Source organism: Acartia tonsa, chromosome 13, assembly GCF_053477335.1.
Source record: "Acartia tonsa isolate MP-2025a chromosome 13, ASM5347733v1, whole genome shotgun sequence".
Taxonomy (NCBI): domain Eukaryota; kingdom Metazoa; phylum Arthropoda; class Copepoda; order Calanoida; family Acartiidae; genus Acartia; species Acartia tonsa.
This window is the reverse complement of record NC_137272.1, coordinates 27,755,808-27,768,753: the sequence shown is the minus strand read 5'-3', so window position 1 is coordinate 27,768,753 and position 12,946 is coordinate 27,755,808. Positions and strand designations below refer to the sequence as shown.

Sequence of the window (12,946 nt, the reverse complement as noted above, 5' to 3'; positions counted from 1 at the left end):
ATTATGTAAACCTTCAATTTGAGAATATATAAGAAAGAAAATTTAATTTGTTTAATAAAATACACTACAGCACAGGGGATGGATCTTTTTGCTTACGAGAATCTTCAACAGAATTTCAGACGTATACCTTTAATAGCATTTGAGAAAATAATATTTTTTTATTTAAACCTTACTACATTCAGAATTTTTGGGAAAATAATTTTAAAATGTGCTTACATGTAATACATACATATCAACCGACCGTTATCAATTACTTATAGAACAGCTTTGTAAATAACGATTATCATATAATCAAAAGATATGTTTTGTAAGAGCTATATTTAGTCAGGATACGTTATAAATAAAATATCTTATAATTAAAAATTCACTAATTTATATTATTTGATCATATTAAAACTTGGTTGTAATTCTATCTCTACCTCTTGAGGCCTAAAATAGAACAAAATTAGGTAATACAGGAAATCATATCTAAATTGTAGCGAAGCTTTTTGAAAAAAAATAGCTGCCAAGCTTCTTTTAATTCTATTCCAAAAGTTAGTAATGTTAATATCATTGATTTGTTACTTTTTTCACTTTCTCATTTAATTTTTGGTCCTGAAAATACCATGTTTAAGACTTATAAGAAAGTAAACCCTCAACTTTTAATTTTAGTTGATTAAAAAAAATTAAAAGAAATTTTTTGGGATTGGTTGCTATGAGATGCTTCACTGTAAATGAGACCCACATTGGTCCAGCGGTTGACGAGATCTTAGGCTGCAGACAGACAGACATCCTTTTACTTTTACATCTTATAATTGTACATTTTTATATTCGTAGAAAGCTGGATATAATACGATGCTAGACATAGTTTTTTTAATTGGATGAGAACCGGTTCCTATCCACCGGATTCGAATGAATACGAGAAAATGTTTTACCTATAATTTGTTGGAGGCTCCACGGCATGACGCTTGAATTTGGTAAACCTGTTTGTACTGAATCCAGGGAACTGCGATCTAAAAAGATATCAGTAAATCTTAGATAAATGTATATAATAACCAAGTTATGTTATCTCGGGGCTAAAAAAACTGGTGTTTATCTTATATTTGTACATTTTTATATCCACCGAAAGCTGTTCATGATACGATGCGATAAATAGGTAATCATTCACAGATCCTACATGAGACATACAGACCATGTGAATTGTAAATAAGATACTCTTTGGTTAATAGGATATTCATATTTCCCCCATTGCATTGGAAAGACAGACAGACGGACGGTTGACAGTGAAACTTTTTTAATAATTTCGCTACTGAAAAGGTTCCATGAATGAGGATACATAATGTAAATATAAAATGGAATAACATATTATTTAAGTCATCTTTGTTTACATACCTCGACAATGAGAAAGATTTCTTAGTTCCAAAAGAAGGTGGAGAAGGTCTAGATCCTGTGGACAATGGGGTAGCTTTCTTTCTTAGCTCAGCCAATCTTCCTCTGATTAAAAAATAAGGTTTTAGTGTGATGAACTTATTGTTCATTTTTATATTTGTTTTATTTTAAGAATTAGGATGTAAGAATAACAATCAAACAATCGTCCATAAAGGAATGTAAAACCATCTTCCTAAAATCAAAAGTTTTTTCTTAAATCTTTTGTTGAAATTTCCCCTTATCAATGATCTATTTTGCGCTGCTTAATTTTTCTCTGTGTTTGATATTTGATGTGTCATTTAAAGGGGGGAGGCGGATGTGCCACTTTTTTAAAACCAAAACTAAAAGTCAAAGGAACTCAACTAAAAAAAGAGTTACAGGTCTGAGATTTTGCATGGCAGTTGCTTTATAGGGTTACAATATGGAACAGTGAAGAAACGGCGGCGCAACCGCCGAAAACCGCCGAGAAATTGCATAAAAAAATTCGGCGGGAAACGGCGGTTTTCGGCGGTTGCGCCGCCGTTTCTTCACAGTTCCATAGAGTACCCCTATAAAGCAACTGCCATGCAAAATCTCAGACCTGTAACTCTTTTTTTAGTTGAGTTCCTTTGTTGACTTTTAGTTTTGGTTTCAAAAAGTGGCACATCCGCCTCCCCCTTTTAAAAACCTACCATAACAGACACACCCATTAATGGAGTGGCTTCTCTATGATAACATTCATAAGTAGCGAAGCACAAAAAAATCATTGATACAGACGAGGAAATATTAAGAGCATTTGTTAATTTCAAGAATAAGCATGAAACCTTTCTCAAGTAGGCATTTTATATTTTCTAATATTTTCATTTTTTATCATGACTGTCGGAGCAAATTTCATACTGGATGCTCAATAGTATATAGGGAATTTTCACAAACAAATTTCCCATTTATCATTTCCCCCAAAGCATTAGGGACAAACTGACTGACGGACGGAAAGAAAAATTAAACTATAGAGTAGCTTGGCTACTAACAAACTTTTGTTTACATACACAAATAAAAGAAAATGTTTTTGAAAGTTGAATATAAATCTTTTAAGTTTTCCTATAATTTTCATTTGCATAAATATTATTCTAGTTTATTACTACTTCTTTCCAGAAAGAGAGAGGACAATGGGTTGTTTATTACATTGGTCCCCAAAGTTTTACAATTACGTTTTCTTACTCGTTGGCTTAACAACTTTAAGACTTTTACTGAATTTTTATTGGTTGAAATATTAAGTTGAGTGTTCAAACGTTTCAGCAACTAATTTTATTCTATTGAAGGGGTAATTTTGTGTGTCATCATTGGTGATGTACATTAATTTATCTTGTCTTATCTCTTTAGACCCCTATCTTTCACAAGTTTAGACAACAAGGATAACAATGCAAAGCTTAACAAACCATTATCCTGATAGAAAAGTAACAGGATGTCTTTCTGTCTATCTTTATGTTTGTGTGTTTGACTGTGTGTAACGAAGGATATCTTTATGTTTGTGTGTCTGACTGTGTGTACCAAAGGATATCTTTATGATTGTGTGTCTGACTGTGTGTACTGAAGGATATCTTTATGTTTGTGTGTCTGACAGTGTGTACCGAAGGATATCTTTATGTTTGTGTGTCTGACTGTGTGTACCAAAGGATATCTTTATGTTTGTGTGTCTGACTGTGTGTACCGAAGGATATCCTTATGTTTGTGTGTCTGACTGTGTGTACCAAAGGATATCTTTATGTTTGTGTGTCTGACTGTGTGTACCAAAGGATATCTTTATGTTTGTGTGTCTGACTGTGTGTACCGCAGAATGTATTTATATTTGTGTGTCTGACTGTGTGTACCGAAGGATATCTTTATGTTTGTGTGTCTGACTGTGTGAACCAAAGAATATCTTTATCTTTGTGTGTCTGACTGTGTGTACCGAAGAATATCTTTATGTTTGTGTGTCTGACTGTGTGTACCGAAGGATATCTTTATGTTTGTGTGTCTGACTGTGTGTAACAAAGGATATCTTTATGTTTGTGTCTGACTGTGTGTACTGAAGGATATCTTTATGATTGTGTGTCTGACTGTGTGTACCTATCTTTATGTTTGTGTGTCTGACTATGTGTACCGAAGGATATCTTTATGATTGTGTGTCTGACTGTGTGTACCGAAGGATATCTTTATGTTTGTGTGTCTGACTGTGTGTACCAAAGGATATCTTTATGATTGTGTGTCTGACTGTGTGTACCAAAGGATATCTTTATGTTTGTGTGTCTGACTGTGTGTACCAAAGGATATCTTTATGTTTGTGTGTCTGACTGTGTGTACCGCAGAATGTATTTATATTTGTGTGTCTGACTGTGTGTACCGAAGGATATCTTTATGTTTGTGTGTCTGACTGTGTGTACCAAAGAATATCTTTATGTTTGTGTGTCTGACTGTGTGTACCGAAGAATATCTTTATGTTTGTGTGTCTGACTGTGTGTACCGAAGGATATCTTTATGTTTGTGTGTCTGACTGTGTGTACCGAAGGATATCTTTATGTTTGTGTATCTGACTGTGTGTACCGAAGGATATCTTTATGTTTGTGTGTCTGACTGTGTGTACCAAAGGATATCTTTATGTTTGTGTGTCTGACTGTGTGTACCGAAGGATATCTTTATGTTTGTGTGTCTGACTGTGTGTACCGAAGGATATCTTTATGTTTGTGTATCTGACTGTGTGTACTGAAGGATATCTTTATGTTTGTGTGTCTGACTGTGTGTACCGAAGGATATCTTTATGTTTGTGTGTCTGACTGTGTGTACCGAAGGATATCTTTATGTTTGTGTGTCTGACTGTGTGTACCGAAGGATATCTTTATGTTTGTGTATCTGACTGTGTGTACCGAAGGATATCGCTGAACCGCTATAGTTATCCTCTCCTTAGCAATAAAGTTTTGCATAAGTCCTTGGTGTACCACCTCCCCCCCCCCCCCTCAAGAGGAATCGTCCCTTTTAAAAATAGAAATTGAAAATAGGATCGTCCCCCTCTCCCACTTCAAGTGCCCCTAGAGGATTCTAGGGGCGTAGATGCTAGACATTATAGAAAGACTTGCTTATACAGATGCTTCGCTTAAAACAATGTGCCTAATCAAGACAAGAATCACAAATCAAATTTGAAACTAAACAAAAAATGGTGTTAAAATAACTAGAATTACTATTTTTCTAGTAAGGATTATGCCGTTAATTTGAAATGGATACCTTTTTACAAGATTTCAAGATGTGTAAACATACTCAAAATGTAGAAAGCTTCACCTTTTTTCTTTACCTGAATTTGGATTTTCCTTCGCTTTTATCTTCCTTAAAATAAAACATATAGAATATAAAAATGCGTATTTGTTAATACAACAAATGATCTCTAAAGCAAATGCCCTTTTTAGATAACTGGTATTTACAACAACAAAAAGTGTATCATTTGGTATGTATGCATAACTTATTGATAAAAACTGCCCTAATAGAGAGAAAGAATCTTTTAATAAAAAATCCAGTTCTATTTTTAAAAGTACCTCAAAATACTGACTCATATTCATTGTGTCTTATTCTGCATCAAACACATTGTAATATTGATAAAAAGTTTACTAAAGCCAATTTTGGACTTCAGAAAGGACGTTGACAGGTTTACCTGGTACTAGAAGCATCTAGTACCTAAAATACCTTGTTTAATATTAAATTTTTTACCTCCAAAGCGTTAGAAATTTGGGTAGTTTCTATCTTTACTTCCTAAAATAGAAAATATATGAAGCTTTATCAAAGACAAAATGTCTTTGTGTGTGTGTTTGGGTTTACATGAAAATCTGGAATCCCCCCTTTACAATATTTGAATAGGTCCCTATGTAATTTTCATGATTTTATTCAAGTTTTTCATATAAAGATCGTGCAAAACTTTCTTTTTTTATGACAACTGAACATCTTCTCTATAATTCACTTTGTCCGCTTGTTCATTCCATGATTTTTTTTGCTTCCCTAATAATGAGTGTTATCATCCTTGAAAATTATGTAGAAAAAGCATCCACCAAACCATTACAAAATTGCTTCGCATCAAAAAAATTCAATTACATAAGATGTTATTTGCTTTCAAAATTGAATATTATATGCATTGTTCAGTAAAGAAAAAGGATTGAGGGATCAAGGGAGTTATTGTAAAAGATCTCGTAAATCTCAGCATGCTCAGAAATCCCAAAGAAAATTTTACGGTAAAATACCCAGCTTCATGAAGATTATTATCATATAGCACAAAACAATAAAAAAAAAATTTATTTTAAAAGATATTTGTTTGATAATGATTACATGTGGTGAACCTTAAGGATCATGTTAATTAAACAAATCATTCTCAATCCAGTTTTGTCATGCTTTACTTCACTTGGTAAAAATTACAGCGCTCTCAAGAATGTTTCCAGTATCATTTTAATTTTTAAAAAAATGCTTTTTAAAAAGAAAATGAGCCCCTTGTTTTTAAAATCAATAGCATATCTTTTCTTTCCTGAAAAGTATAAAAATGTAAGGGTAGTCTTGCCTAATTCTACATTAAAGAAATATATTTTATACTTTTGAGCAAATATTATTTAATGCATAAAATTATCACTTGGTGAATTGATGTTGTAATTTAGAACATGAGGAATTTCATATCATGATAGTTACTACGCTTTTAAATCTGTACCAAAGGGGGGGGGGGGGGTTTTAATGCAACCATCTCGTAATCAGTGAGCAAATGGCACTTACAATTCGAATTTTGATCTGGAATTTTGCATGAGTAATCCTTGGTAGGTCTATTTTCCCTAAATTGAAAAAAAAAGTTGGATAAGTAACGGCTAACGGCTGGCGGCTCAGCAGTTTTGCCATTTTTTGGATATCTATAATACAAATTAGTCACAAAACCTCTATCCACATAATACTCGTTGCCACTCCAAAACACTATTAAACGGTTCTAGACGGTAGCTGTTGGTACTAGAAGTTTCAAAAATGGTTATTGCTATCATTTAACATGAATTAAACCAAAAATATGTTTTATAAAGTTGATTCCTACGTAATTGATGAAGGATTTACCCTAAAAATAAGCAAAAACGGCTAAACGGCTGAGCCGCCAGCCGTTACTTTTCCAACTTTTTGTTCGATTTAGGGAAAATAGACCTACCAAGGATTACTCATGCAAAATATCAGATGGAAATTTGAATTCTAAGTGGCATTTGCTCACTGATTACGAGATGGTTGCATTAACCCCCCCCCCCCCCTTACATGTACAAGTCTAAAGAATCTGCCCATCACAGACCTCTAAAATGGAAATAGTTGTACCTCATTATTTAACGAAGTTGAGGTGGGTGAGATATCTGATGTAGTTACACTGGCAGTTGGCTCTAAAAAGGGGGAGGTAGGTTGTGCTAAAATTCCGCAAAGGTTTGAGTTTGAAGGCTTAAAAAAGTAGTAGAACGATAATAAACTAAATATATAAATTTCTATTTGTCTATGGTTCTAGTCAATAAGAAATACACATATTTAGTGAATATTATCTTTCTACTACTGTTTTAAGCCTTAAAACTCACACCTTTACGGATTTTTATCATCACAACCTACCTACCCCTTATAAACAATAATAATATACGTGGATATTATGACATTGTAAAAATTGTCCTCATTTTAGATTGCTAACATGGACACTACTTATTGGTCAGTTTGTTTTTTTCAGTAGGAGAGGGGAGGGGATCTTATAAAGAGGGGATGGGGTCAGCTACAAGTTTTACTTTATTAGAATAATCTAGTGTAATATCCAAGTAATTATAAATCCATTAACATAATATAAAAATCATTATGTTTAAAAGACATAGATATCATCTTGTAATGATTTATTATCCTAATTATAAATTTCAAAACCATGACACATAATTACACGAATATTTTTGCAAAGTTTTAAATTAATTGGGCAATTCTAATGTACCAAAGTAAATATCAAAATAAGCCTACATTACCAATGTTACTAGATGGTATGGATATAATGATATAAAGAGGACTATCCACGAACCAGAGCAAGTAATTCTAAGCATCTTCCAGTATTGACCGATAGTATTTTTTTAGTGAATATACTAGGTTTATGTTTAATATTTGCTTTATCGACTAAAAAGTTGGGTTTCACCATGGTTTTATATGAAAAAAAACTTTGAAATGTAAATCAATTTTTAAAGCAATATCATCAAATGCTTTGTTGAGTTCAAAGGACAAAATGAAATAACACTGCAGAAAAGCATCAAATGTTGTAAATTGCAAAAGTACATTAATTAAACTGTTTACAAGTTACCAACCCTTTTCTAAATATAAATTTCTAATCACAATAATATACTTTTGTGTCAAGGCTTTTAAACAACAGTTTGAACTCATCAAAACATTCGATGAGATTGCACCAAACAATGCTTAACATATCAAAGTTTTTTTCATATAAAACCATGGTGAAACCTATCTTTTTAGTCAATAAAGCAAATATTAAACATAAACCTAGTATATTTACTAAAAAAAATACTATGGGTCAATGCTGGAAGATGCTTAGAATCACTTGCTCTTGTTCGTGGATAGTCCTCTTTGGATGGATGTAACGGAAAGCTAAAACCAGTTTTGAATCAATACCTGTTTGAATGATATTAGTATAAACCAAGGAACTTGTTGGTATCAATGTTGTTGCTATTGTTTCCTAAAACAATAATCCTTATACTAAAGTAACAGGATGTGTGTCTGTGTGTTTGTTTGTACCGAAGGATCTCGCTAACCGCAGAACCGATCGGGTTCTCCTTAACAGGGTAGCTTCTCATAGGTCCCGGGAAGGTTTATAACTATTTTCTTGGGGGGTGGGTCACCCAAACACCCCCAAAAAATGAAAAATACCCCCCCCTAAAAATTTTTACATTTTTTAACTAAATTAAAAATGAGAAAAAATTTTCCACCCACCAACAATTTTTTTACTTTAAAAAAAATTTTAAATAAGAAATTGAGTTATCAAATTCATGTCCCCCTCCTGAAGTGCCCCTAGAGGCCTCTAGGGGCGTAGCCGCTAGTTTATAATATAAAGTAAGAAGATTTTTGAAAAATATGGTGGGATACTCCAAATGCATCTTTGGGTGAATCCCCCATGAGAAAATTTTCCCCCTCTAGAAAGAAAGGGGACTTCCTATCAACGGGTGGGGCGAAGCCCCTATAGGCTAGTGGTAAAGTCGCTTGTATTTATTAAAGCAGCAAACCATAATAAAATTAAGATACAATTTCTTTTTTTAAAACAATTAGTAGTGAGTTTTTTTTATGTTTTTAATTGAAATAAAATAAACTATAGGTACTTTTGAAATGTAAGGAAAATTGAAAAAAAATCTCTTTACTTTACCTGAGTGAAAAATTTTGCATTATCTAAAAATAATATTTATAAGTAAGATATATTTACCGTAGTTTCGAGTTCTACAATTGTCGTCGTGATTGGCTTTCCATGTAAAACTATTGGAATCTCGGTGCTAACCTTAATAAAAGATTATTTATATTACTAGCTCAGCAACACAAGCCATAAATATTTTTAAAAGCGTAGCTTTTCTATAATTAAGAGTCGGTCCTTGCGTCACTCCATCCGTGCGTCACGGACAATTAGCTCTTTTCGTAAATTTAAACAGGTTAGAATTGTCCTATCAATTCCAAACTTTCCAAGCTCCGATTGATCTGATTTTTGAAACACTGATTCCTAAGACAACAACGTACAATGTTTTAAGCGAAGCATCCCTATAATCAAGTCTGATAAATGTAAGTATGTCCTTACACAAAATCCTGTATTAGGCAGGTTTTCAACATTACTTTTTTGTCACGAATTTTATACGTGTATATTCAGATCATTCACTACTGACAATCAACAAGTGTTAATGTTCGTTTGTCCTACCATTTTAAAGTCTCCCTTATATACATGTTATCATCCCTGTTTTAGGTGTGTATGAAAGTAAAAGTCGGTATAGCAAAAGACAGTATGTTTACTATCTTTGAGAAAAGGAAAGACACAAGTTGAAGAATAGGCTGCATTAAAAAACTTATAGCACATTACTAATTAATAAGTAAAAGGGACAATTTAGGAATGAGAGATACTATGCAATTTCCAGCAGTGATGTATTTATTTTAGTGAACTGGAAAGGTCTCAAGTTTCTGTTGAATATGCTAGGTTGAAAGAGAGAAAAACTAATGTTTGATCAAGATTTTATGGAGATAAAATGTATCAATGGAATCAAATGTTTGTTGAGTTGTAAATAAATGAAGGCATAAATTCATCGAATGATTAAAAAGAAAGAAAAGTACACCAGTCATTATATTACCAATAGTATATTAACAACCTTTTTGATTAGAATGTACTTGAAGGTACTTAGACTCAAATGCTTTCATTCGTGATTAGTCTCCTTTATAACAGGGTTTTAAAAGTTCATTGATTTTTCAAATAGAAAGATTTTTTCAATACGTTTGAATAATAATATCACTTACTGGTAAAGTAACTAGGGTTGTATAAGTGGAAGTTATGAAGCTTGTTGTCCATATTGGTGTCTTTTCCCCTACAAAAACAAAAGTTTGTAAAAAAAAAAATAATTTTCTGCTATTCCTAAGCACTGATACCAACCTCCTTTATCTAATTTTAATTTTGAATAAATTGACATAAAGGGGGGAGGGGCAGTTTATTTTTCCTATGACTAACCTCTGCGGGGACCTTAAATTGTGGGGTCTTGCGGTGATTAAACCCCATGCGTTGCTATACAGTACCCAAATATACCTAACCTAACCTGACCCAAATTCATAAGCAACAAAACGAAAAACTAAACCTCCCTACCCCATTTTCTAACAGTGCTGACTGATGTCCTTCATTTGAAAGCGCCAAGAAATTCTATTTAAATAAATATTATAAAATAAAAACTAAGAGGGAGGTCATTTTCTAGTAAACCCCGTAGAGGTGTGTGTTATAAGGCCTAAAAATAGTAGTAGAACGATAAGGTGCTCTATATATTTGTATTCCCTATTGAATAGAACAATAGGGAAATTTTTTTTTTTTTTTGATAACCGTACCTGGAATATCTTTAAAAAATAAGAAATTTCTATCAAACGCTTTGTTTGGCTCAAACTGACAAAAATTAAAAAAAAAATATAATTATAGTAATAATGTTTTCTATAGGTACAAGGTAAAGGTTAAGAACAATCTATACCATTACAGGTTGTACGAGCAGTGAACATTAAAATGAAACTTTAACAAATCTATAATACAATGACTTAGTGAAACAAACCAACACAACAAGTTACACACAGACAATTTTGAAAACATTCAGATATACAATCTATATAAGAAGGTAAGAGATTCAAAGTGGAGGTTGCATGTCAATGGCTTTTATAGTGTTTAATTTTCTTACTTTCATTTTTATTTGGATATCATAATCTTTATTTTGTAATTTTAATTTATTTGTATTCTAAGATACTTTATATATACCTTACGAGATGTATCTTCATATAAAGCTATGGTTTTCAACCATGGTTTTCTTAACAGATATTAAAGATACACGGCTTATTTATTTGTAAATATTCCTATAGATTATTGTACATTTACTATTGGAACTTATTTAAAACCATATTTGAAAACCATAATTGAATAAATAATAGATATTCTTTAAGGTTTAATTCCCTTGCTTAATTAGGTAGTTAAAATCTTGCTTTCAAACATTTTGTCTGTTCATTCTTTTAATTTAAAAATATAACATTTTATTTCTTTAATTAGCTACCTGCTTGAAAAAGTTATCTTTTTATATCTTAATGTAATTAGCATGTAATGATTGTTTTATGTATTAATGTAATAGTTTTTTTAAAAAAAATACCTTATAAAGTTTGATGAAAAATGGGGTCATATGGACTATCTAAATGTATAAATTGTCTTCTTTTCATCAAGGTTTCTTTAAGTCATATATTCTTTCTTTGCTTGTTGTGTAGTATGTCATTTTTAGTTTCAAATCCTATTTTAAAGCCAGAATATTTTTTTTTATAATAAAGATTGACCAAAATATAGTTGAAAAAGTTAGTTTTTTGATAATGAAAGTTTAATTTACAGAAAAAAATGTTCTAAAATGTAGTTGTTCGCTGTAGTGAAATTGAAATGAAACAATGCACATTGAAACCTTCTACTTCAAAGCAACCAAACATGAAATTCCACAAACATAAAACTAATTTTTGTCACCTTGAATAAATCAACCTGTAAAGAATGTCTTCTTCCTTTGTTTAATGGTATAGATTGTTCTTAACCTTTACCTTGTACCCATAGAAAACATTATTATTATAATTATATTTTTTTTAAATTTTTGTCAGATTGAGCCAAACAAAGCGTTTGATAGAAATATAGAAATTTCTTATTTTTTTAAGATATTCCAGGTACGGTTATCAAAGAAAATAAAAAAATTCCCTATTGTTCTATTCAATAGGGAATACAATTATATAGAGCACCTTATCGTTCTACTACTATTTTTAGGCCTTATAACACACACCTTTACGGGATTTACTAGACAATGACCTCCCTCTTTATACGAAAAGTCCCATATTACATTCTAAAAAACTTCTTTAAAGAAGATTATCATACCCCTTTTAGCAGAAAAAATTGTTCAAAATCTACATTAATAATAAAAAAAAACCATACCTTCATTTTTAGAGCCGGCTAGTTGTGGAGCATTTGAAGGTGCGTCACCTCTGTATAAGGCCACTAATTCTCTTAGTAGCGCATTTTCTCTCCTATAGTATAATTTAAGTTGTTAGTTACAGATTTTAAAAGCAAGCTTTTCTAACTTTAGGGTCGTTCGGTCTATCTAATTCATGTAAAGGATAGCTCTTAACGTTATTTGCGTGTTAGAATTATCTTAATGAATTCAACCTTGGAATGATAATTCCTATAACCGTAAGGTACAATTAGGAATGTGAAGCAACCCGCCGATTCTCTTGAGTTTAAAATAATGATTCCTAGAACTATTAGACACAAATTAAAAGCATATCATCCGTCACATTAAAAAATATCTTTACTAAAAACAACAAAAAAAGCTTGTAACCTTAAAACGTCACAATCATCTAGACATAGAACCATAAAAATCAGCGGCAACAACCGTATAAATACTGAAATCATATTTTTTTCTGAAATAAAAACAAGAATGTTCGAATTAAAATATACCAACCAAAGTGAAATTGTCAAAAAAAGGCATTCATGAAAAAGTGCTTTGTCTCAAGCGCCTAGCGAGCCCAGAATACCACCCTTTCCATCTTTAAAAAAAAGTTTGGAGATAATAGAGGAGGGGATTTTACCTATGCCTATCCATAATAAACTTAATAAAAACAAGGATGACAACGTCCATAAAAGCGAAGCACTAAAACGGTAGGACAAACGGACATTAACACTTATATAGTGTCAGAACTGAATAATCAGAATATAAATGTATAAGAGTCGAAGTAAATTGTAAGTAAAACTGCTTGATACAGGATAATGTTTATGGACATATTT

The 12,946-nt window shown here is 31.8% G+C and overlaps 1 protein-coding gene across 1 annotated transcript; it reads right to left on the bottom strand.

Moving 5' to 3' along the window:
- Positions 1-299: 299 nt before the first annotated feature.
- Positions 300-12,578, bottom strand: LOC145334864 (uncharacterized). Its single transcript, XM_080180471.1, has 11 exons — positions 12,501-12,578; positions 12,098-12,189; positions 9,919-9,986; positions 8,852-8,923; positions 8,050-8,113; positions 6,730-6,791; positions 5,119-5,160; positions 4,709-4,740; positions 1,372-1,473; positions 915-992; positions 300-429 (listed from the first exon to the last, which is right to left on the bottom strand). Exons 1-11 carry the CDS (start codon positions 12,572-12,574, stop codon positions 378-380), a joined length of 738 nt encoding a protein of 245 aa, XP_080036597.1. The 5' UTR covers positions 12,575-12,578; the 3' UTR covers positions 300-377.
- Positions 12,579-12,946: the final 368 nt, after the last annotated feature.